General features: G+C 41.4%; 1 protein-coding gene across 3 annotated transcripts in view; it reads left to right on the plus strand.

Annotated features, from left to right (window-relative positions):
• Positions 1-12,283: 12,283 nt before the first annotated feature.
• LAMP3 (lysosomal associated membrane protein 3) overlaps positions 12,284-24,812 on the plus strand; it is a 36,866-nt gene continuing 24,337 nt past the window's right edge. For 2 of the 3 annotated variants that reach the window (XM_042956024.1, XM_042956025.1), the window contains exons 1-3: positions 12,285-12,498; positions 20,013-20,743; positions 21,840-21,968. In XM_042956024.1, coding sequence (XP_042811958.1) covers positions 12,450-12,498; positions 20,013-20,743; positions 21,840-21,968 — 909 coding nt within the window. In that variant the 5' untranslated portion in view covers positions 12,285-12,449. Of the gene's footprint in view, positions 12,499-20,012; positions 20,744-21,839; positions 21,969-24,812 lie in introns of all 3 variants that reach the window. The other variant, XM_042956023.1, reaches the window with a different exon arrangement.

A 24,812-nucleotide genomic window follows, 5' to 3' on the forward strand; every position in this document is an offset into this window, starting at 1 on the left:
TATTCAATTCATTTATAGCTTTATAGTGAGTGTTGCCTGTTGCCCATGAGAGGGATGCATTTCAACTTGTTGCTGAGGTGTGGGAATGCTATAGCCCTGGAGGAAAGTGCCCTGGCTGAAACAGTTCACTAAAAGCAGTCTGAGTCTGTGAAATCTGGCTGGAGTCTGAGTCTGCACTAAACACCAGCTGTGCCTTATCAAATAATTAGACAAGTTCGAGATCCTTTAAACCAGCATTTCCCAGAGCATATTTTGCAAAGTAGGCGGAAGAGTGTAAGGGTTCAATGAGTTAATCTCACAATCAAAAAAAAATTTTTTTTATGTAGGTTTCATGCTCAGCACAGAGCCTAACGCAGGGCCTGAACTCATGATCCTGAGATCGAGACCTGAGCTGAGATCAAGAGTCAGCCACCCAACTGGCCAAGCCATTCAGGTGCCCTGAAAAAAAATTTCTCTAACCTATTTTTAAAATACTACATATTCGATTTCTCATTTGGTTGATACAAGTTAGTGAATTAAAGGAACTGAGAACTCTTTCGTGAAGGAAGTCTGTACATTTCTGTTAAACTCATGACTTCTCAGGGTGCCTCGCTGGCTCATTTGGTAGAGCATGTGACTCTTGATCTCAGCTTCATGAGTTCAAGCCCTACATTGGCCATGATGCCTACTTAAAAGCAGAAAACAAAAAACACTGCATGATTTCCCAAACTTAGCTGACCACGGAATCCTTCTCTTTGTGGAACATAACTTAAAGAATATTTATGTCTCACGAAACAGTGTGGGTTATGTGTGTAGGCTGCTCTGCTCCACACAGTCATTTGGTGTCCCAGGTTCGTTCCTTCTGATGTTTCCTTGGGAACCTAGCTGGGAAGCTGTTGCCCAACCACAGCTTTTTTTTTTTTTTTTAATGTTTATTTATTTATTTTGAGAGAAAGCATGAGCGCAAGGGAGGAACAGAGAAAAGGGGAGAGAAAGAATCCCAAGCAGGCTCCACACTGACAATGCATAGCCTGACATGGGGCTGGAACTCACACACTATGAGACCATGACCTAAGCTGAGATGGAGTCAGACGCTGAACTGATTGAGCCACCCGCGTGTCCCCCAACTACAGCTTTGACAACTTTGTGTCACTGTCACCTACCAGCTTGAAGTAAAGCAGGGACTAGAATCCATGTCCTCTAACCCCTAGGCTAGGGTTCTATTACCACACTAGCTTTTGCTTACTCAGTCGACATGTTTCAAGTGTCTTTAGTGTTCCAGGTTTACTATCAGAGACAACAGAAAACACAGCACCAATTCTCTGTAAAATATTTGTCAATTGCATCTTTAATCTGGTAGCATTCTTTATGTATGGGTAAACTTTCAAAAATGGCTATTAAAGTAGCAAAAATTGTAGGTTTATATCATAATACTTTAATTTACCAGAGAACACATACTATGGGAATAAACAAACATTAGAGGAACAGAGTAGAGAATCTTGAAATGGACTGAGATACATCTCAGAATTTAAAGCATGAAAAAAGGCATTTCAAATTAGTTCTCAACAAAGAAGATGAATCGTGTGTGAAAGTGGTGCTGGGACCACTGTATAGCAGTTTGGGGGCGGGGGTGGGGGGGAGGGAGGATAAGCCCTTAAAACTATTCATATTGTTCAATTATGTGACTTAAAGAAATCATGCAAGTCAAAACGTTTAAAAATGATTTTGAATAGAGTAAAGCTTTTCTAGGCAAAAACAAAAACCAGAAGCTACGAAAGAAAATCTTGACAGTTCAGACTACATAAGAGGCAAAAACAAATATAGAAAAAAAGAACAATTAAAGATTCAAAACAAATACATTTTCAAAACATGGGCATAAAACTAATTTTCCATGATATATAAAGAGCTTTTACAAATCAGCAACAATAATAGAAAAAATGGACAAAGGACACAAATATACACAGAAAAAGAAATTCAAGGGGCACCTGGGAGGCTCAATCGATTAAGCATCCTACTCTTTATTTGGACTCAGGTCATGATCTCCTAGATTGTTGGTTTGAGCCCCACATCTGTGCTGACAGCCAGAGCCTGCCTGGAATTCTCTGTCTCCCTCTCTCTGCCTCCTCCCCCCACCAAAATAAATAAATTAAAAAAAAAAAGAAATTCAAAATCCAACAAATACATGAAAAGAAGCAAAACAATGATACTCATTTCTCGTTACCAGACTGTCCAACATTTAAAACTCTGATAATACTCAGTATTGGAGAAGATACAAAAAAATGAGCACTCTCAGACTGTTGGTAAGAGTGTAAATTAGTACTAGCTTTTTAAAAGACAATTTTTAATAGCTTTCAACATTTTAAAATATGTATATGACTTGATCTAGCAATTCCACTTCTAGGAATTCATTTTAATGATCTATTCATACAAATGAACAAGTTGTACAGGTGTTCATTTTAACACTACTTTTAACAGGAAAACAAGCAGTGAGAGATAGGGAACACCCTAAGTGTCTGTGATAGTGTTAAAATTTATCCCCAAATTGGTACTCCTGTCTTCAAAGAGCAGAGTCCAATTACCCTCCCTTTGAGTGTGGGCTGTACTAATGACCCTGATAAATAGAATGTGGTAGAAGTGGTGGTAATTGATTTTTCACACTGGGTGATAAAAAGCATTTTGGCTTCTTCCTCATTCTCTCTCTTGGATTACTCACTGTGGAAGAAGCGAGCTACCACACTGAGAGGACAGTGAGGCAGCTGTATGGAGAGACCCACGTAGCAGGAACTCAAGCCTCCTGCCAACAGTCATGAGCCACCTTGGAATTAGATCCTCCAGCCCTAGTCATGCCTTTAGATAACTGTAGCTCCATGTCTTAACTAAAACTTCATGAGAGACCCAGAGCCAGAAGAATTCAGCTAAGCTGCCCTTGAATTCATTACCAGAGGACCATGAGACAATAGTTGTTTTCAAGTGCTAAGTTTTGGAGGGTAGTTTGCAAAGCAAAAAGAGATAACAAATGTATTACATAATAAAAAGCTGGTTAATAAAGTATCATACTGGCATACGAGCAAATTCTATGCAGTTTTTAAAAATAATGTTTTCTGCTTGAGATGTAGGAAACTATAAAGAGCACCATCCTGATACTTACAAGATCAAAAAATCTGGAAAATATGCAGATTCACTTTTCTTGGACCCATGAAAGAGCTCAGTTCATAGGGCAACCACATGACCTGAAATCTAAGAAAAGGCACCCACAAAGAGAGATGGGGCTCAACCACTTGCTTACCTGAAGCAGGCACTGCTATACACTAGCAGGGAGAATTTAGTTAATGGCCTAATATGGGCTTGCAAGAGAAAATGAAAACCCTGGGGGCCACAGATACCATGGAAATTTGCATCCACTTGCAAACTTTTTCCAATAACCCCAGTGGGCACTCACAAAAATGATTAGCAAAAGTCCTAAGAAAGCAACCCTCCCGTCACAGACCAGGAGAGGGGAATATCAGTTGCTGTAGAAAAGGCATGCAACTATGCTCAGAACCTATTTCCTTATCTTTCCTACAGAACAAAAGCAAACCCAAGTGCTGAAGGAAGGGCAATAAACACAGCCTTAGAAGGCTGATAAATCCAACTGGAACTGAGGAAAGACAACAGAATAAAAACCAAATCTCTGATCCTGAGGGAGAGGCAGGAATATGTGCCAGGTCCAGAACTGCTCATAGGGGGAGGAGAGAAACTTTGAAGATCACACACAGCCTCCCACTCCAAGACCTGGGGGCATAGTGCCCACATGATTGAGAATCAGAACAGAGCACTCACTCTCCAGCCCTCACCACCAGGCTGACTGACAAACATTCAAGCAACAGTGGGATACTGCAGGAAGAGCCCAAGGTGCATGCTGAGAGAGGCTTTCTGACATATACCAGGGAAGACCTAAACTGAGGGTGGAGTGGACACATCCATACCCTAAACACAGGTAACACTTGAGGAATTGGAAGTAACTATAGCAACAGCAGATCAAGGATCTACACAGAGGAATGAAGACTACGAGAAATCATAATCACATGAGTAAGTACAAAAGCTTTTTTCCCCTATTATTTATTTCTCTTTAAATGATGATTGATGGTTTAAATAAAAAATAACTATATGTTGTGGAGCTTATAATAAATGCAGAATTAAAATGTATGGCAACCATAGAACTGAGGCCAAGAGGAAAGAAGTTGAAGTATACTGTTGTAAGTTTTCTATATTATACGTGAAGTGTTATAGAATCATTTGAAGATCCGTTGTGATACCTTAAAGATATATACTGTAAACTCTAAAGCAAACACTAAAATAAACATGCAGAGTTTTAAAAAATAATCCAACAAATGAAATAAAATGGAATTTAAAATATGCAACTAATGCAAGAGTTGGTAGAGAAAGAAGAGAAATGAAACCAAGAACAGACAAGAAAAATAGAAAACAATGGCCAAGATGGTAGATATAAACCTGACCATATCAATAATCATATGGTCTTAATACCTCAATTAAAGAGGAGTGATCATCAGGCATCTGGGCTGCTCAGTGGGTTGAGAGTCTAACTCTTGATTTCAGCCCAGGTTATTGACCACAGGGTCTTGGGATCACACCCTACATCAGGCTCCATGCTAAGCATGGAGCCTGCTTGAGATCCGTTCCCCCCCTCTCTCTCTCTCTCTCCCTCTGCCCCTCTCCCTCACTCACTCTCTGTCTGTCTCTCAAATAAATAAGTACTTTAAGAAAAAAAAAAAGAGTGATTGTCAAATGGATATTTAAAAAACAAACAAAAACACCACCCTTGTGGCCTGCTTAAAAAAACACACTTTAAGTATTGTTCGATTAATTAAACAAGGAGTCCAGTAGACTAAGGTGGCTTTAATGTCTTAGTAGCATAGGCAAGCAAACCAAAACCTATGCCTATAATGCCTCAAGATTAGGAAATTGAAACCTAAGCACAACCAACCACAAACAGCCAACTCAATTTTCTCAAATAATGCAACCAATTAGGCTATAGCCAATTCAATAATTTCCTTGCTTTGCTTCCACCTCTTCTCTATAAACATCTTTCCACTAGTTCCTGACAGTGAGCACTCCTAATCACTTCTGGTTTATCACTGCCCTATTTGAATTGATTTTTGCTCAAATAAATTTTTTTTAAATGTTTAACATTTATTTATTTTTGAGAGACAGAGCGTGAGCAAAGGAGGAGCAGAGAGAGAGGGAGACACAGAATCTGAAGCAGGCTTCAGGTTCCGAGCTGTCAACACAGAGCCCAACGAGGGGCTCGAACTCACAAACCATGAGATCATGACCGACCTGAAGTCAGATGCTTAACCAACTGAGCCACCAAGGTGCCCCTCAAATAAGCAAAAATTTTAATATGCTTCAGTTTATCTGTTAGTGGTATAAAGACACAAATAGATTAAAAGTAAAACAATAGAAAAAGTTATACTGTGTTAGCACTAATCCAAAAAACAAAAACAAAAACAAAGCTAGAATGACCATGTTAATATAAAACAAAGTAAGTCCCAGAATAAAGAATATGGCAGACTTCAAGCTGTATTACAAAGCTGTAATCATCAAGACAGAACAAAAACAGACATTCAGATCAATGAAACAGAAGAGAGAACCCAGAAATGGCCCCACAAATGTTTGGCCAACTAATATTTGACAAAGCAGGAAAGAATATTCAATGGAATAAAGACAAGTCTCTTCAGCAAGTGGTGCTGGGAAAACTGGACAGCAACATGCAGAAAAATGAAGCTGGACCACTTTCTTACACCAGAGACAAAAATAAACTCAAAATGGATGAAAGACCTAAAAGTAAGACAGGAAGCCATCAAAATCCTCAAGGAGAAAGCAGGCAAAAACCTCTTTGACCGCGGCCGCAGCAACCTCTTAGTCAACATGTCTCTGGAGGAAAGGGAAACAAAAGCAAAAATGAACTATTGGGACCTCATCAAAATAAAAAACTTCTGCACAGTGAAGGAAACAATCAGCAAAACTAAAAGGCAACCAACAGAATGGGAGAAGATATTTGCAAATGACATATCAGATAAAGGGTTAGTATCCAAAATCTATAAAGAACTTATCAAACTCAACACCCAAAAAAACATAATCCAGTGAAGAAATGCACAAAAGACATGAATAGACACTTCTCCAAAGAAGACATCCGGATGGCCAACTGACACATGAAAAAATGCTCCACATTAAGGGCACCTGGGTGGCTCAGTTGGTTGAGCGTCAGACTTCAGCTCAGGTCATGATCTCACAGCTAATGAGTTCAAGCCCTGTATCGGGTTCTGTGCTGACAGCTCAGAACCTGGAGCCTGCTTTGGATTCTGTGTCTCCCTCGCTCTCTGCCCCTAACCCACTCGCATTCTGTCTCTGTCTCTCTCAAAAATAAATAAACATTTAAAAAAATTTTTTTAATGCTCCACATCACTCATCATTGGGGAAATACAAATCAAAACCACCATGAGATACCACCTGACACCTGTCAGAATGGCTAACATTAACAACTCAGGCAACAACAGATGTTGATGAGGATGTGGAGAAAGAGGATCTCTTTTGCATGGCTGGTGGGAATGCAAACTGGTGCGTCCACTCTGGAAAACAGTATGGAGATTCCTCAAAAAATTAAAAATAGAACTACCCTACAACCCAGCAATTGCACTACTAGGTATTTATCCAAGGGATACACGTATGCTGTTTTGAAGGGGCACATGCACCTGAATGTTTACAGCAGCACTATCAACAATAGCCGAAGTATGGAAAGAGCCCAAATGTCCATCGATGGATGAATGGATAAAGAAGATGTGGTACATATATATAATGGAGTATTACTCGGCAATCAAAAAGAATTAAATCTTGCCATTTGCAACTATGTGGATGGAACTAGAGGGTATTATGCTAAGCGAAATTAGAGAAAGACAAATATCATATGACTTCACTCATAGGAGGACTTTAAGATGAAAAACAGATGTACATAAGGGAAGGGAAGCAAAAAAAAAAAAAAAACAGGGAGGGGGACAAAAACATAAGAGACTCTTAAATATGGAGAACAGAGGGTTACTGGAGGGGGGATGGGCTAAGGGGTTAAGGGACATTGAGGGATCTACCCCTGAAATCATCGTTGCACTATATGCTAACTAATTTGGATGAAAATTTAAAAAATAAATAAATAATTTAAAAAAAGAATAAAGAATATAACCAAAATAAAGATTATTAAAGAATGATAAGGTGGTTAATCCATCAAGAGGATATAGCAATCCTAAACATTTACCCATCAGTGACAGAGCTTCAGAATACACAAAACAAAAACAGAACTGCAAAGAGAAATAAACAAATCCATAATTACAGTCAGATACTTCAACTCCTCTCTTGCAAGAATTGATACAGCAATAGAAAATCAGGAAGAATATAGAATATTTGAATAACACTATCAACAAATTTAACCTAATTAACATTTATAGAACATTGAATACAACAACAGAAGAATACACATATTGTTCTTAAGTGTACACGGAACATTTAACAAGACCATTGTAATGAGATGGATTGTGTTGTCCACTCCTGCCCGCCCCCCCCCCCCGTGTTGTGTTGGCCTTAGCCTTGAAATGCCTGAGGCACTCACCTGAACTGCATTACTCATAGAGAGCCCCCACAAACATTTCTTCCTACAGGGGCTAATATTGTGGTTGGACAGGCCCTTGTGGTTCTTACTATGACTCCAGGATGCACTTCAGCAAGAAACCATCAGGGAACTTTGCAGATTTATTACTCACAAATTCTGGAAGGTACATGGGATACCTGAGAGCCACATGGGATACCTGAGATCATGGGTAGAGAGAGGAAGAGAGCACAAACCTGGGTCTCTGCTTGGGTTAGCGTCCATGGCTGGAATGTCTAGATTCACTCTTTATTTGCTAATTTTAAGCATAAGAGAGAGAATTAAGGAATGGGAAGGGAGAAGCCTAAACAATGTTGAATAGAACGAAGTTGGAGGGCTAACAATACCTGAAATCAAGGTTTATGAAAAAGTTACAGCAATCAAGACAATTTGATCTTGACATAAAATGATAACAGTGGAACAGATATATATGGAAAACTGATATTCAACAAAAGTACAAAAGCAATAGTGTGAAGAAAGGATAATCATTTCAATAATTGGATCTGGAACAGCCAGTTTTCTCTATGCAAAGCAATGAATTTGCATCCACATCTCAAACCATATACAGCCCTCAGTAAGATTAATAGATTTCTCATGAGAAATCATTGAGGCCAAAAGGTAAGCTGATATATTTAAAGAGCTAAAAGAAAAAGATTGTCAAGTAAAAATTCTATATCCACAAAATTATTCTTCAAAAACTGAAAGAGAAATTATGACATTCCAGATAAACAAAAACTGAGCTAATTTATCACTTGGAAACCTACCCTACGAGAAATAGTAAAAGGAGTCCTTCCGGCAGAAATTCAAGGTTACTAGACAGTAACTCGAATCCATATGAAGGAATAAACCAGTAAATGTAACTACATGGGTAAATATAAAAGACCTAATAAATATATTTTTTGTTGGTTTGTCCTAGCTCTGGCTGCTATAACAAATTACCATAGACTGGATGCTTAAACAACAGATTTATTTCTCAGTTTTGGAGGCTGAGGAGTCTGAGATCAGGGAACTGGCATGGTTGGGTTCTGGTGAGGGCCTGCTTCCTGACCCGTAGACAGCTAGCTACCTTCTTGCTGTTTCCCCCCTTGGTGAAGAACAGAGTGAGGGCTAGCTCTCTTCCTCTTCCTGCAAGGACTCTAATCCAGTCAATGGCTCCACCATTGTGACCTAATTACCTCGGAAAATCCCCACCTCCAAATACCACCATATTGGGCCTCCAATATATGAATTTGGGGGGAACACAAACAAGATAGCAAGATAGTCTTTTATCTGGTGTAAAAGACAACTGCATAAAGTAGTCATTATAAACCCATGATGATGGATATACGATGTATAAAGAAGTAATTTGTATGGCAATAGCAGCAAAAACTGTGGAGGGAAGGCAGTGGAGCTATATACAAGCAAAGGTTTTATGTGCTATTGAAATTAAGGTGGTATTAGTACTAGAGGCTGAGATGTTCAATATAATATTCAGGGAAGCTACTAAGAAAGTAACTTTTAATATATGGTAAATAGGACAAGGGAATTAAAACCGTATACCAGAAAAATCTTTTTAATCCATTTGAAGACAGTAATGAAGGAGTGGAGGAACAAAAAAGACATAGAAAACAAAAGCAAAATGACAGGCATAAATCTTACATTTAATGTAGTCACATGAAATGTAAATGGGTCAAACACATAATTAAAATCCAGGTACTGGCAGAATGAATTAAAAAAAATGACCTCATGATATGCTGTCTGCAAAGACACACTTTAGACTCAAGGACACAAATAGATTGACAATAAAAAGGTGGAAAAAGATATACCATGTACAGAGTAACCAAATGAGAGCTGGAGTACCTGTAGTAATATTAGACAAAATAGATTTTAAAACAAAAATTGTTAATAGAGGCAAAGAAGGACATTGTCTAATTATAAAAGGATCATTCTATCAAGAATATATAAAAATCATTAACACAGAGAAGCCTGACAACAGAGCCCCAAAATATGTTAAGGAAACACTGACAGAATCGAAGGGAGAAATAGACAATACAATAACAGTAATTGGAGTCTTCAGTACCATACTTTCAATAACGGGTAAAACAATTGGACAAAAGACCAAGCAGGAAATAGTCTTGAACACTACAGACAATGGGAATGCTCCGGCCCCAACAAAAGCAGAATACACATTTGTCTCAAATGCACATACAACATTCTTCAGGATTGGTCATATGGTAGGCCATAACATATTGACTTGTCTCAATAAATCTGAAGGTATTGAAGTCATAGGTATGTTCTTTAATCCTATTGGAATGAAACTAGAAATCAATAACAGAAGGAAATTTGTGGAATTTACAAATCTGTGGAAATTAAACAACAAATTCCTAAATAACCCTAATAATGGGTCAAAGAAGAAATCACAATGGAAATTAGGAAGTAATTTGGGATGAATGAAAATGAAGTCACAACACACCGAAATTTATGGGATGCATCTGACACAGTGCTTAGAGTTTCCAATGGCTTCTGATACACCCAGATGTGGCATCTCTTCTCTAGTTAAAAGCAGAATCCTGAAAAACAATTCCAAGACTCTGATCCTCTGATCTGCTCAGGAGATTGGTTCCAGACATCTTCCAGCAAATGTTGACTGGATCAACCATTGAGTCTTCTCCCCCAAAAGCCACAGAACCTTTACCACGTGCCAAGCTAACCCCTGTTTTCATGTACAACTTCTTCCTTCAAAATGTTCAGTGGCGCCCATGACCTCTTGGGTTGAGGCGAACTCCTCAATCTGGTGTTTTGGCCTCTCCGAAATGACACTAACTTGACATTTCAACCATACTCCCCACTGCTCCCAGTACCCTCTAGTCAGGCTCATAACCACTCAAGAGATTTTGCTCCCTGTGTGCCAGGATATAGAGCACAGATTTCAGGGCTAGGCAGGCCATAATGCAAATCTTAGCCTATTGTATGATGCTGAGTGTTTCAGTTTCCACATCAGTAAAACTGAGATTTTAAAAACCTACCTTGAAGAGTGACATATGCATTACACAGTGCCACACACACAGTAGAGGGTCCTTCTATAGAAATAAATAATAATAACAATATAATAATAATTAATAATTATTAATATTAATATTTATTAATGCTATTTATTGGTTGTTATATTAATAATAATAATAATATAATATATTATTGGTATTCTCCAACTATCCACATCCTATATGACTTTCAAGTCTCTCCAAGGTCTAACAACCACCAGGTCATCTCTGACTATTGCTTTCCTCATCTAGTGTAGCTCTAAGCAGCAAACAATTGGTCAGTCACTCTGGCTACTATTGTATATTAATAAATATTATTTCTCATCTAGGCAATAAGCAACTTGAAAATTAATATCATATTCTAGTCTAGAACACCTCTTCAGCAGTAGTACGACATAGTGCTTAAAATCCTAGACTCTCAAGCCAAACTGGATTCACAACCCAACTTCTTCATTTATTACCTAAGTGACTTTGGTTAACCTCTCAGTGCTCAATTTCCCCATCTGTGAAATGGGCCAGTAATGATAATTGTTCCCATATAGGGCGGCTGTAGGGCTTAAATGGAGTAAGAAGAGTGTCTGGCATATAGTATCTGCTTAATTATCGTCTGTTGAATAAATTGACTCAAAGTCCAGAATATTAGTCCAAAGTTGCTAAAATTAGATTTACTGATACATATTAATCTTCACCTTCCACCATAAAAATTTCAATTTGGAAACACACTATTCGCTTTGGTAAACTTGCTTGATTAGAGTGTTTACAGCAACATAGTAAGATCAAATCATTGTAGCCAAAGTTGCTTTTCAGGAAATTATTTGAGACTAAGCTGAAAGCCCTAAACCTAGTATTCAGGAGGGTATCCTAATATACTTCCTAAATGTGTATTCCTCACTGGGACTCACAGCCCTAAGAGATAAATCATTGTTTTGTCTAATTAGAAGAGAAAGGAGATAGGACATGGGAAGGTTGCCTTTCCAAGATATTGAATATTTTTTGTGTCTGAGATAAAGCACCTGAGAGTAGGCAATATCATGCCTATTGTACAGCAGAAGAAACTGAGGCTCAGAGACATTACCCAAGGTCATACAACTGGTGGCCAGATTCAAACCCAGCTCTCCCTGATTCCTAAGCTTGTACTCCTTATATTCCCTACAAGGTGATGTGGCCATGGGCATAGAGCAGAGTTACCTCAGACTTTTTGTGAATACACACAGAGACAGTGCTCTAGACATGGAGTTTGAAGACTCCTGCTCACCTTCATGAATGAGGGGTTGGCTTTCTCCTGGCTGGGAAGAGTCTTTGGGTTTACAGAAATGTACTTAAGATCTTAGAGAAAAATGGAGGCCTAACTCATGAGAAAAAGAAGCTGGCACTGCCACAGGTCCTCCACGTCCTGTGGAGAAATGGTCTCAGATGCCCTTCACCTTGGCTGGAGTAGGGGGAAGGGTGTGATCCCCGCCCCTCACAAACACTAAAGGCAGAGATGAAAGTGGCTGCTTTCACACAAGGGCCACTTCTGGTTTCCTTCCCCACTCAGCGTACCACTTGGGAGGGAGTTTCAGCTACTTCTCATAATGAAAGTGACGTTGGTTTCTCTGCCACAAGTGAATGAGGGGCAAAGAGAGGTATCTTCTTTGTTCCTGGAGCCTTCCCTGGAATTAACCTTGTACTATTCAGAAGATCAAGAAGTGCTGAGCCTGGCAGCAGTGCAGCAGCAGGGCCAGCCCTCGGCGAGGCCTCTCTCTGGCTCCCCAGTCATGCCCTGGCAGCTCTCTGCAGCGGTAGTGTTCTTCGTGTCCCTGGCTGGTGAGTGACCCCCATGGCTTTCTGTGCTGCCTCTGGTCCTATTAAGTCCTAATGCATGCTAGTGCCACTGACCAAGGTAAGACAGGAGAGACTGAGATAGCTGCAGCATGGCTTTAGCTACTGTGGTATTTGGTGTGGGAATATCTCCTCCTCAACACAGAGCACGCTTTCATTTTTTTCCTCAAGGGCTTTCACAGCTTGGGCTTGTTGTCCGTGAGTCTAGTAGAGTAGGTGTCAACTCCAGAAGACAGTGACACTATGCCTGGGTTCCAAATGGGTTCTGGGCACCTTATCAGGGCAAGTTTGTAGAAATCACTTACAGTTAAGAGATGGAGAATTGAGCAGGGGCTTAGAGATGGGGCTGTTGCTACACTGCCTGGGAAAAGCACATTATGCCTTGCTTTTCCTGTTTATTACGAACGGAAGTGCCGTGTTTATATTATATAAACAGCAAAGTGTGAAGGTGAATGAGATGTGGTCTTACAAATTATGCCATTTCAGAGAGGTATAAACCAAGGAGTCAAGAAATTTTTTTTTAAGTACTACTATAATTCAGATCAGAGAAGCTATCTGGGAAACTGAGCTTTTTTTTTTTTTTAAGTTTATTTATTCTGAGAGAGACAGAGAGATCAAGTGGGGGAAGGAGAGAGAGAGGAGAGGGAGAATCCCAAGCAGGCTCAGTGCTGTCAGCGCAGAGCCCTACTCTGGGCTCCATCTCACAGAACTGTGAGATCATCACCTGAACCGAAACCAAGAATTGGATGCTTAACTGGCTGAGCCACCCAGGCCCCCTGGGTAACTGAGCTCTTAATGATTATTTTATGTGCCCACCCTCTGCTTTTATGAAGAGCATTTTGTCCCTTGGACATTGGGTCCTCTTGTGTGCTGTTATCTACTTGATGGCTAATCCACAATTTCTTCTAGAAGCACTGAGTTGAACACTTGAAGGAACCAATTCTCTCCATATGGCCCTGCTAATAACATGCTCACATGAGGGATGCAGAGGCACTTGACTACAACATGAACTGTCAGGAAAGTTGGGTGAAGAGTCAGGCCAGTGTCCTAATCCAGGCTGCTTTACTTCTGCCATGTTTTCAGAATTAGAGTGTCACATTCTTCTGGAGGCAAAAGGCAAACTCTAAGCGAATAAAAAAGCAAAAGATCTCAGTCTAGCAGTAACCCTCCATGACCTGTGTGTGAGCACCTGTTCAGAGAGTGTCAGATGACTGGCAGGGTCAGAAATATAATGAGAGCTCAATAAATTCACAGGCAGTTTCAGAGGAAGTGTCTACCCTGCCCTTTCCTCTCTGAGCTGCAAATTCTCTAGGGTGAACCTAGTGAATGAAGTGTGTGAAGGGGCCCCATTTTCCAGATGAGGGTACTGAGGCAGGTTAGGGAATTATCCATAGTCACTCAGCTAACAAGTGGCAGCCTGAGATTTGTATCCAGGAAGCCTGCTGTCAGGGCCCATGCTCTGTACCACTGCACCACGCAGCCCTGTATGCATAGGTTCAAGAGGTACTTGTTGAACTGGAGATGAGCAAAAACCATTGGACATTTTGGTAGGAGAGACATAGCTTCCAGGTAAACTAGCTCTGTAATTTTTATCCAGTCACTTTGCTTCCCTGGTGTCAAATTCTTCCCCCATAAAATGAAGGGATTTAAGTTTGTATCAGTTGTGTTTAGATTCAGCTGCTCATAGGAGACAAAAGATAGCAAAATAAATGAGATAAATGCTTGTTTCTCCTTCATGTGAAGACAAGTCCAGAAGAATTCACACCAGGTCTGGTGAGGGGCTCATTATTATAGGCCCACCCTCCTATGTGTGATGTTCACCTGCAAGGTCTTTTCATGGTTCTAAGTGTTTGCTGCAGCTCCAACCATCACATACAAGTTGCAGGCTGGTTTGAAAAGGAAAACACAAAGGCAATAGAGAGGTATTGAAGGTGACTAAGCAAGCAGCCCTACAAGCAGCCCTCCTGGAAGGCCCATATAACCCTACAACTTCTACTGCTTTGCCTCAATCCAGTCACATATTCCCACCAAGCAGGAAAAGAGTCTTGGAGGCAGGGTTCTCTATTTCAGGCATCAAATCCTCAGCTTGAATTTGCAGTTCTGTGACTAAGGAAAAAGGGGAGGCTGGATTGGGAGTAATTAGCCAGCAGTCTATGCCACAGGACTGGAGCCCCTTCTTTACGAGGGTCCTTTTTGAATCTCAAGTCCCACAGGAAAGTAACAGAGATAAGATTTACATCTTTTTGCTAAAACTGAAGTTTAAATCGTGCCAGAAACAGTCTTCCTGCAGCACCCAGCTGGGGCTACTTCTGCTGCCTGGGGAGGTGCCAGAGAAAGTATCTGGGGGCTAAATTCAATTCCCTGACCCTGGATATGGCCACAGGGCTCCATTTACTTGCCAACTGTGTTCCCAACTGCAGACAAAGTGTAGCCTCCAAGACCTGCCAGGCCTGTTCCCTCCTGGCCCCTTACCTCACTTCCCTCCTTCTTATGTCCCTACCATACTTACCCCCTTGCTGTTATCCAGACATACCAGGCTCTGAAGACCCTGTGCCTTTGCACATATTTTTCATCCTGCCTGGGATACCACTTACTTTCTTAACTGCCTAAAGAATTTCCCTTGTGTTGGATTCCCCACTGCATCCCATAGCACTCAATACCTCCTTCTATAATAACTCTGGTCACCTTAAGGAGTGTGGTCCAGTTATGTGTCTGTCTCACAAGGCTTTGGGCCCCTGAGAACAAAGACCCCATGCCTGGCATGGAGCTTGGCTCAGAAGAAGCCCCTCAGATCCATTGAATTGGGTGTGGCAGGGAAACCAAACAAATGCTATCTGGGAAGGACCAGCCATCTGGAAAGTACCTAGAGAAAAAGCCCTTGCATGGTCCCTGACTTCCCCAGGGCTGGGCTGAAAAGTCATCTCTCAGCTCCTTCTGTGGTTGTAGGGGGTCCCAGCCTTCTCACACCTCTTCCGGCAGGTCATCATCTAGAGTCCAAGCAATGGGTCTCAGTCCTGGGTACCTGTTGGCTGAGACTCCTGAATCCTGGAGAGAAGATGGTGGGGGTTGGGGGTATGGGCTTCACAAATTGGCATGTGAACTCCAGAGCTGTGTTCTTCTGAGTAGAGGAAGAGTTGACACAGATTCTGAGCTTTGCCTTGCCCTCACCTCTGCCCACTGCCCTCTTGATGGGTCTCAGACAGACTGGTGAAATAAACGAAACCTTTATAGGGTCAAAGGTCCTGTTTAAGAACTGTGACCCAGTTTTGACAAAGATTGGTCATATATGTGTGGTCATATGCATAGATTTTACAAAACAGTGTATTTTCCAGAATATTATTTCTATTAAGTACCTAATAAACATTTGAACTTTCTAGAATATTTCATAGTGCACAGCATACCTACTCCTGTCAGTTATCCATCTAATTCCTGCCCATCTTTTATATCCCACAGTTCTATGGGGAAATGGGGAAGGGAGAAGCCACAGAGGGGAAGGAGAAGACTATTAGAACAATATTTCCCAGTTCTATCCAGGAACACACTCTGGTTCAATCTGTAACACATTCTGACATTTTTGGTCCAGCCACCTGACGGCCCAGCCTTCTGCCCACCACAAAGCCACACACCATATCAAGACACCATGGACTGCCATCATCTCCAGCCACCCCACAAGTACTTCCTGCATACAAAGCACATCTTGATGGGTATCATGAGTTGTCTGGTCCTGTTTGGGATGCTGTGAATTCATGAATGACCAATGTGCTTTTCCCCCTTGTTTGAGTTCACTCATCACTACTGAGAGAGGACTTTTAATTACAGTATGAGAAAGGCTCCCCCTTTTATAGGGTGTGCTACTCAGTTGAGAAGATTTGCTTTAGCTCATAAGCATAAGCTGTGCACAGTGAGATTTTATCGAGGATCTAATATCTCCCCAAGAGAACAAAAAGCAAATGGTTTCCAGTCTCTCAGAATTCTCTGAATCAGTCTTTGCTTATCACTACAAGATATTCCTGGAAAGTACACCTGGGAGTGAATTCTCTTTCTCCATAGTAATAGTATAAACTTAATGGAGTTTCTGTTGTGGTCATGACTGAGGAACCAGCAACTCAGGTTTGGCCCAGATGAATTGTGAAAGTAAATCTTCCACAATTGTCAACCTTCATAACAACCTTGAAATGGAAAGTTTTGCTCCAAATTCTACAACGTAGGCATAAAAAATAAAGGCTTACAAAGTAAAGCTGCAGTGCATAAAATCCACAACTCTCACGTTATTATACATTTCAAATTATCTAAATGAGCATTTTAGATACAAAAAAAATACCTTTAATAATAGTCTCACATAATGTCATTAACAAGCCTTTCTAAAAGGTCATTTAAGACAATTTTAACTGATATTTTTGTCTTTCTCATTTTTCAAGCCAGCTGTGCAGAAATATTTCACAAGTGTTACTAGTAGGCTTGAAGTTAGAATTTTTCTTCTGGAAAATAATCACTATTTTAGCATCTGAGCCTTTGAAAACCTCACCACCAACCGCCATTATGAGGGTTTGGTGAATTGGGGTCACTGGAGAAACACACTGCTCTTCTTCTCTGTTTTTGTCTCTTCGCTCACCGTTCTTCCCAGTGACACACACACCATCTCCACTAATCCCAAATCCAAGGGCAGGCTTTGGGTCAGACAGGGACTCAAGTCTTGCTTCCAGAACTTACTAGGTGTCTCACCTCCACAATTTACTAGTTGTGGGATTATGGTCAAGTCGATGGGATTTTTCTAAACCTGAGTTTCCTCATCTGAAAGATGGATAAAGATAGAACCCATCAGAGGGTTTTTTGAGGAATTGGTGAAAGATGACCCTTGACCTGAGGCCTGCCACATAATTAGTGTCCAGTAACTTGGAGATTTTATTGTTATTATTATAGGAAAAGTAACCACTTAGAAATGTAGTGAATGAAAGAGCGAGATAGTAAAGGAGTTTATGGATAATTTTGATTAGATGTGAAACACCAGCATAGAGTGATCTCCTTTTTCCTTTTCCCATGTTTTCCCAAGTCACTGGCCAGCACTGGGGAGCTCCAGCTCCAGTGAGTGTAAATACAATGAGCAAATACAATGAAACCATAGCATTGAAGATACAAAGCCATCTCTCAGTGGACCTGATCATAAACTCACAAGGAACATCATCTGCATTGTTTTCAGTTTTCTGATTTGCTGTGTGTTTGAGAGGAGGCAAGGATAGAACTATTTGGGTTGAAAAAGAGCCAGAGGACTTCTACCCTCAAGAGATGGCCCAGGAGACACTTGTGATAAGTACTGGGTGCTGTACATAAGTGATGAATAACTGAATTCTACTCCTGAAACCAATATTGCACTGTATGTTAACTAAAATTTAAATTTAAAAAATTATATATATAATAAAAAATAAATTAAAAAAAGAGAGAGAGATGGCCCAGGAGAGAACCTGTGACAGTAACACACACTACAGGTATGCTTAATGGTCTAGGAAGACTTCACTTAAACCAACTAGTTTGAGCCTCACAATAATCCTAGAAGGTCTACAATGGTATTCAGTGCTGTTATCCTCATTTACTCATCCAGTCATCTGTTCATCCAATTCATATGAACACTTCTCATGCATAGGCACTGGTGGTAAAAAAAAAAAAAAAAAAAAAAAAAAAAATGCACACAATTCCCACGTTGAAGTTACTTTTAATCTTGTGGGAGAGATTCACAGTCAATAAATAAACCAATAAATAAACATATAATCAGGACTATCATTGTGCTGGTACACACTGTCTGGCCAGGCTTACTGTTAAATATGTTAATACCATCCCCTTATCCCCTTACATAATTACAGGTTGTGATTAGTCCAGTGCAGGCAATGAATATAACACTGTGATGTGGAATTGTGGGGTGGGGAGCTATTTTATGTAAGGATGACAGGGAAGACTCTGAAGAGCTGGCATTTAAGCCAAACTATGAAGGATAGCCCACCAAATACGTCAGAGCAATTAGGGCTTAATTTTCTTTCCTGGTTGAGAAAGCCTGGGCCATTCAAAAGGTTAAGCAAACAATAGGAACCAGACAGAAACTGATCTATATTTACAAAAACTGGCAGCAAGGGGTGCTGGGGTTAAGCACCCAACTCCTGGTTTCAGCTCAGGTCATGATCTTACAGTTCATGAGTTCGAACCCTGCATCGGGCTCCCCGTTGGCAGTACAGAGCCTGCTGAGCCTGCTTGGGATTCTCTCCCCACCCACCCTTTCTCTCTGTCCTTCCATCCCCCAAAATAAATATACTTAAAAATTGGCAACAAAAGCAAAAATGGAAGGGAAATGAATCTCCTATCATTGGAGGGAATCATGCTTACATTGGATGAACACATGGCAAATTCGTAGGTACAATTCACACATCAGATTAAGGTTTGGACTAGATGATTGTTAAAACTCCTTTCAAACCTGGGATTGTATGATTGTGTGTAAATAAGCATGTTTGGAAAAAATAAAAAAAATCATATTTATCTTTAAAAGATTTCAGGGATGTCTCTTGGTTTCAACTCACGTCATGATCTCACAGTTCGTGAGTTCAAGCTCTTCATTGGGCTCTTCACTGACAGTGTGGAGTCTGCTTGGTATTCTCCCTCTCTGTTCCTCCCCTGCTCAATCTGTATCTCTCTCTCAAAAATTAAAAAGTAGGGGCGCCTGGGTGGCTCAGTTGGTTAAGCGTCCAACTTCAACTCAGGTCATGATCTTACAGTTCGTGGGTTCAAGCCCTGCGTCAGGCTCTGTGCTGACAGCTCAGAGCCTGGAGCTTGCTTCAGATTTTGTGTCTCCCTCTCTCTCTGCCTTTCCCCCTGCTCATGCTCTCTGTCTCTCTCTCTCTCTTTCTCTCAAAAAATAAACATTAAAATTAAAAAAAAATTTTTTTAATGTTTTTATTTATTTTTGAGACAGAGAGAGACAGAGCATGAGCAGGGGCGGGGCAGAGAGAGAGGGAGACACAGAATCCGAAGCAGGCTCCAGGCTCTGAGCTGTCAGCACAGAGCCCGACGTGGGGCTCGAACTCACACACCACGAGATCATGACCTGAGCTGAAGTCGGACGCTCAACCGACTGAGCCACCCAGGCGCCCCTAAAATTTTTTAAAAAATAAATAAATAGTGGGTGATGGGCATGGAGGAGGGCATCTGTTGGGATGAGCACTGGGTGTTGTATGGAAACCAATTTGACAACAAATTATATAAAGAAATAAAAATAAAAATAAAAAAATAAATAATAAACTTAGAAAAGAATTCAAGGTAGAACTACCATGTGATCCAACAGTTACATTTCTGAGTATATGGATGTGAAGGCAACAGAGTCACTATCCCAAAGAGAAAAGTAAGTAAATAAATAAATAAAAGTGTTAATTTGTAGTGAAGAAACATTAAAATGCGGGTGGGGGAGGGACTCACTAATGTGAGCTATGAGTGTGGTAACACTTTTGTTTCCTAATTTGCAGTGATTTTGCATTATGGCAGTCAAATAAGAGCTAAAGTGTTCCCAGAAACTTCGGACTATCAGCCTACAACTGCAACAACAGTGCAGGCCATAGCAAAACCTTTCCTACAACCAACTAACCAAGTACCTCCCAAAACTTCAGCAGTAAGATCAACAGATGGTCATGTCACCTCTCAGAGAGCTGCCACAACCTCCAGCTCTGAACCCCCAATCACACACACAACAATAAGAACTCTAGGAACAACTTCCTTGGAAACTATAAACAGTACCCCATCTACCAGCACCACAGTCCACACCTTAGTCACAACCCCGGCCACACCCAATAACTCACACACAGCTGCTCCAGGCACTGAGGCCTCCATTGGCTCCAGGGCAGCGCCAAGTTCACTGCCAACCACCATCACCCCACCAGCCCATACAACAGGAAACAGCCCCACAACTAGGAAAACCACCCAACCCAGTAACCAGACCACCCTTCCAGCAATGTTGTCCACCTCACCACATAACAGCACAACCAGTCAGAAGTCTACTCAACCCATGCACACCTCAGGAGCCACCACAGCTGCACACAATACCACCCAAACAGCCTCACCTGCCACCATGGCTCCTGGGCCCACTCTGGCACCTCAGCCTTCATCAGCCAAGACCGGAATTTATCAAGTTCTGAATGGAAGCAGGCTCTGTATCAAAGCAGAGATGGGGATAGAGCTAACGGTTCAAGACACAGAGTCGGTAAGTTGGCGCCATAGGACTGTAACACTATCTTCAAAAAGTTTGAATGCAGTGTGTCTTGGTAAGAATAAACATCCCCCTGCATCTTGTGTCATATTTTAATGAAACAAATAGCTGTAGACTCCTCTTTCTCCAAGGTGCTCCATTAAAAGGTGAATGGGTGCCTGGGTTTTTGGGGTGCCTGGGTGGCTCAGTCGGTTGAGTGACTGACTCTTGATTTCCTCCCGGGTCGTGATCCCACAGTTCATGAATTCAAGCCCCGCGCCGGGCTTTGGGCTGGCAATAGGGTGCCTGCTTGGGATTTTCTCTGTTCCCCCCCTCACCCTCTTTCTTTCTCTCTCTCTCTCAAAATAAATGAATAAACCTCATATATTAAAAAACAGTGAATCTGTTTTAGAATACATATAAAAACAGAAACCAATAGTGACTGGATAGAAGAAGGCACACATCCAAATTGTAACTATGCAAACCTCTCAGTTTTAGCCAACATGGGCAGAGTGTTGGGGTAAGTTCAGTGTTGAGCCCAACCTGGCCTTACACTCCTGATGACTTCAAGCCTCGGCAACTTTCCTGTGAAGTGAGAGATTTGGATTAGTCTCCATGGTTCTAGCCAACTGTGACATTAGTATCAAAATTCCAGATAAAAAAGATTAGAAGGAGTGGGGATAGGGCTGAGATTATTTGCTTTACTGAAGAAATCACCATTAAAGCAATACTTTCTTTTTTGCACAGGTTTTATAAAACTTCCACATTCAGGTTTTCATTTGAAACTGAAGTATATTAGACAGCAAACACTTTCTTGTAGTACCTTTTAACATATTTAATTTAACAACAATCAAATTCCATGTGGTATATTGGGAATAGACTGGCTATAAATTATCTATCAAGGAACCCTTTCTGTAGGAGAACTCCTTTAAAAACTCTTTTGAACATAAAGCAGTTTGGAAATGATAGGAGTTTTCTGGGGACTTTGAAACTTTCAAGTGAACATAAACTAGACTTGAGTTTCAGATTCACTTACTAGCCTTTGCGCCTGGTTCCCTAGCTAGAATTTTCTTCTTCATTTCATTGATCTGATCTATTTTATTTGGCTTAGGTTTTTTCAACTCAGAGATACTTCAACATCGACCCCAATGCAACGGAGTCTTCTGGGAACTGTGGCTCTCGAAAATCCAACCTTCTCTTGAATTTCCACGGTGGATTTGTGAATCTCACATTTACGAAGGTGAGGGCTGAGCTCCTTCATACCAAATGGCTCTAGCATTGCTTTCCCTTTCTTTCACCCTGGGGCCCAGTGGTGCAACTACACACTTCACTTTCAGCTCCAAAGGAAGTAGATCTCAGAGCCTTTTGAGATATTCCCTGATAAGAGTGAGGGGTATGGAGATGGAGAAGAGGGAAGTGTCAACATCTTATGTTTGCCTCCTTCCCCCTTCAGCCTCCTCTGTGCAGTCCAAGAAGGGCTTCAATGCCTCTTAGGGGAGGCTTGGCTTTGGGGAATCCAGCCACAGGTGCCCTTTACAAACTACCCAAAGGAGGAAGCTGTACAGATCAACAGACTCATAGAAATTCCCAGTGGGCACACAGAAACAGAATTATTCTAAAACCACGATCAAATGTCACAGTGGGTTCTTTCCAACTGCAGCAGGCAAGATTTAGGTACTAACCTGGCACTGGGTTTCCCAGACCATATTATGAAAAGGGTAGACAACAGAGTGGAGTAGAAATACTATGGATGTGAGGTCAGAGAGTCTTGGGTACAAATTTGACTCTGTCACTCGCTCACCTTGTGACATTAAGCAGGCAACTTAACTTGTCTAAACTTTATTTTCACATTTGAAAAGTGGGGGAAAGGAATTAAAGATCACCTCTGTAAAGAGCATTGTCCAATACTTGGAAAGCAGATGTTCAATAGCCAGAAGCTATGATTACAATGACTGAAGTAGGCAAATGTCTTGGGGATACAATGATGGTCATCGCACTCTCAAAGGAGAGACTTGCCCCTGCTTCTCTCAAAGTGTCATTCAAACAGGCCAAGCAAGAGCCTGGGAGGAGGTGCTAAGAAAACCCTTGCTGCTGAGACTTGGTGTGGGCCTCCTTCTTAGCTATCAAATGTGACCCCTGAAATTAGAGGGGTATTGGGTAGGAGATCTTGCGGAGGAATGAGTGTAGGCTTTGACCTGAAACAAGTCAAGATTGGCTCTCAGCCACATGATCTTGGACTAGTTGGGGCATGTTTTCTCATCTATAAAATGGAAATAATTACACCTCCTTAGTGGGACCCTTGGGAGAATCAGAAATGGTAATGTGTAAATTGTCTAGCACAGTGCTTGGTACATAACAAAGTTCAATAAAGGGCTGTTGTTGTTGATGATGTTAAGTTGGCGTCAAAAGCTTTATCCTCCATTATCCTCCATGTACATACTTTTCTCCATAGGAAGAGATGCACTTGAGAAGCCAAGGGGTTCCTTTCAATACCAAATGGTAAAAACATACTCTCTCACACCAGAAGAACATTCAGGGAAGAATCCATGCTCTACTCTGGGACAACTGAGGTTAAACCTTCAGAGGGGTCAGGAATTCTTTTAAAGTCATTTCAGCAAAAGGGCAGAGGATACAAGCACAAGCACTTATGCTTTAGCTCAAGGCTTGATTCCGCTCAGACTACTGCATGTGTGACTGATTGTCTGAGGGAAAGCATTAGAAAACTCCAGTGTTTGTAGCACTCAGTGGCCACTGCCTTAGACAGGCCATCAAGCAGGGGTTTCTTTGGCACCTTGTAATGTCTCTTTTTGCTCCTTTTTTCCGTCTCCTGATGTCCTCTATGCCTGCCTTTCTAATGCTTTGGGACTGGACTCTGATCAAACTCCACCCGAGTGTTGAGCCTCTGCCTTTCTGGAAATCTCTATGCCTCCAGAGGTGTGGACAGGAAATGAATATAGAGATAGGGCTGGAAGGACCAGCAGTGCATTTCTCCCTCCACCCATCTCTGGAAGGAGCAAGGAAAACCCCTATCCAAGGCCCCAAGTTGGCAATAGCTGCTTTGCCAGAGTCCCTCCAAACAAATTCACTTTATTCATTTCTTTCCCCAGCACCAATTTCTTAAGCAGCTGACCTTAGCTCTATAATAAGAGGAGCAAAGAGGCTTATAGAAAGTAAAGTCCCACCAGCCTTAATCCTTCAGGAGAATTTCTGCATTTTAGAACAGAACTTGTTTAAGCCACTCGTAGCCACAAATTCAAGGATCACAGGTGCTAAACATAGAACTTAATGAGAGAATAGGCTAGGAAGAATTTTTTTCCGTGAAACAGGCAGTCTTTATTTTTTTATTTTCTCGCATTTGACAAAGACTTCACTTTCCCATGAAGTCTGCATAAGGAAAATGTCGGAGTAATGAGATGACAGAGGCAAGCCTCGGGAGTGAGGTGACAAAAGGGAGAGGTAGAGAGTGCCATCTTCCCCAGAGGGGCCGCCACTCCTCAGCTCTGCCTGGTGGTGCCAGTGGCTGGGCTGGCACCTCTCCCTGGGGACTGTCACTGTCTTTTATGGTGGACATTCATTCTGGATGGTCGGGTCTACATTCTAAGTGGCTTCTGCCTTGCTATACCAGTTGTTGAATAGCTTACATACCATTTCCCTCAGGAGGTAATGAGAAACCAGTGTCATCAGATCTTCTGATTGTTCAAGACAAGGCAGAAATCCAGACTCTTTTATTTTTAAATGTTGGCAGCACACTTTTTGAAAACTTGAACAATGCTGGCCAAACGGAACACAGTTGTAAGCCAAATTTGGCCTGCGGATGCTCTGCCCTAACGTGTGGACTGTGTGAAATGCATTTAGGCAGGAAGGCCATCTAGATTCTTCCACGAGAGAAATGGCCTCAACAATTCTGTTGGCCACTTTTCAAACATTGCTACCTTCTAGACCAGTGCTTCTCAACAGCGGCAGTATTAACATTTGGGGCCAGATAAGTCTGTGGTGGGGGCTGTCTTGTGCCTTGGTGGGATACTGAACAGTCTCCCTGGCCTCTACCTACTGAATGCCAGTAGCAACACCCAGCCCCATTTGT

The sequence above is a fragment of the Panthera leo genome, chromosome C2, assembly GCF_018350215.1.
Source record: "Panthera leo isolate Ple1 chromosome C2, P.leo_Ple1_pat1.1, whole genome shotgun sequence".
Lineage (NCBI taxonomy): Eukaryota > Metazoa > Chordata > Mammalia > Carnivora > Felidae > Panthera > Panthera leo.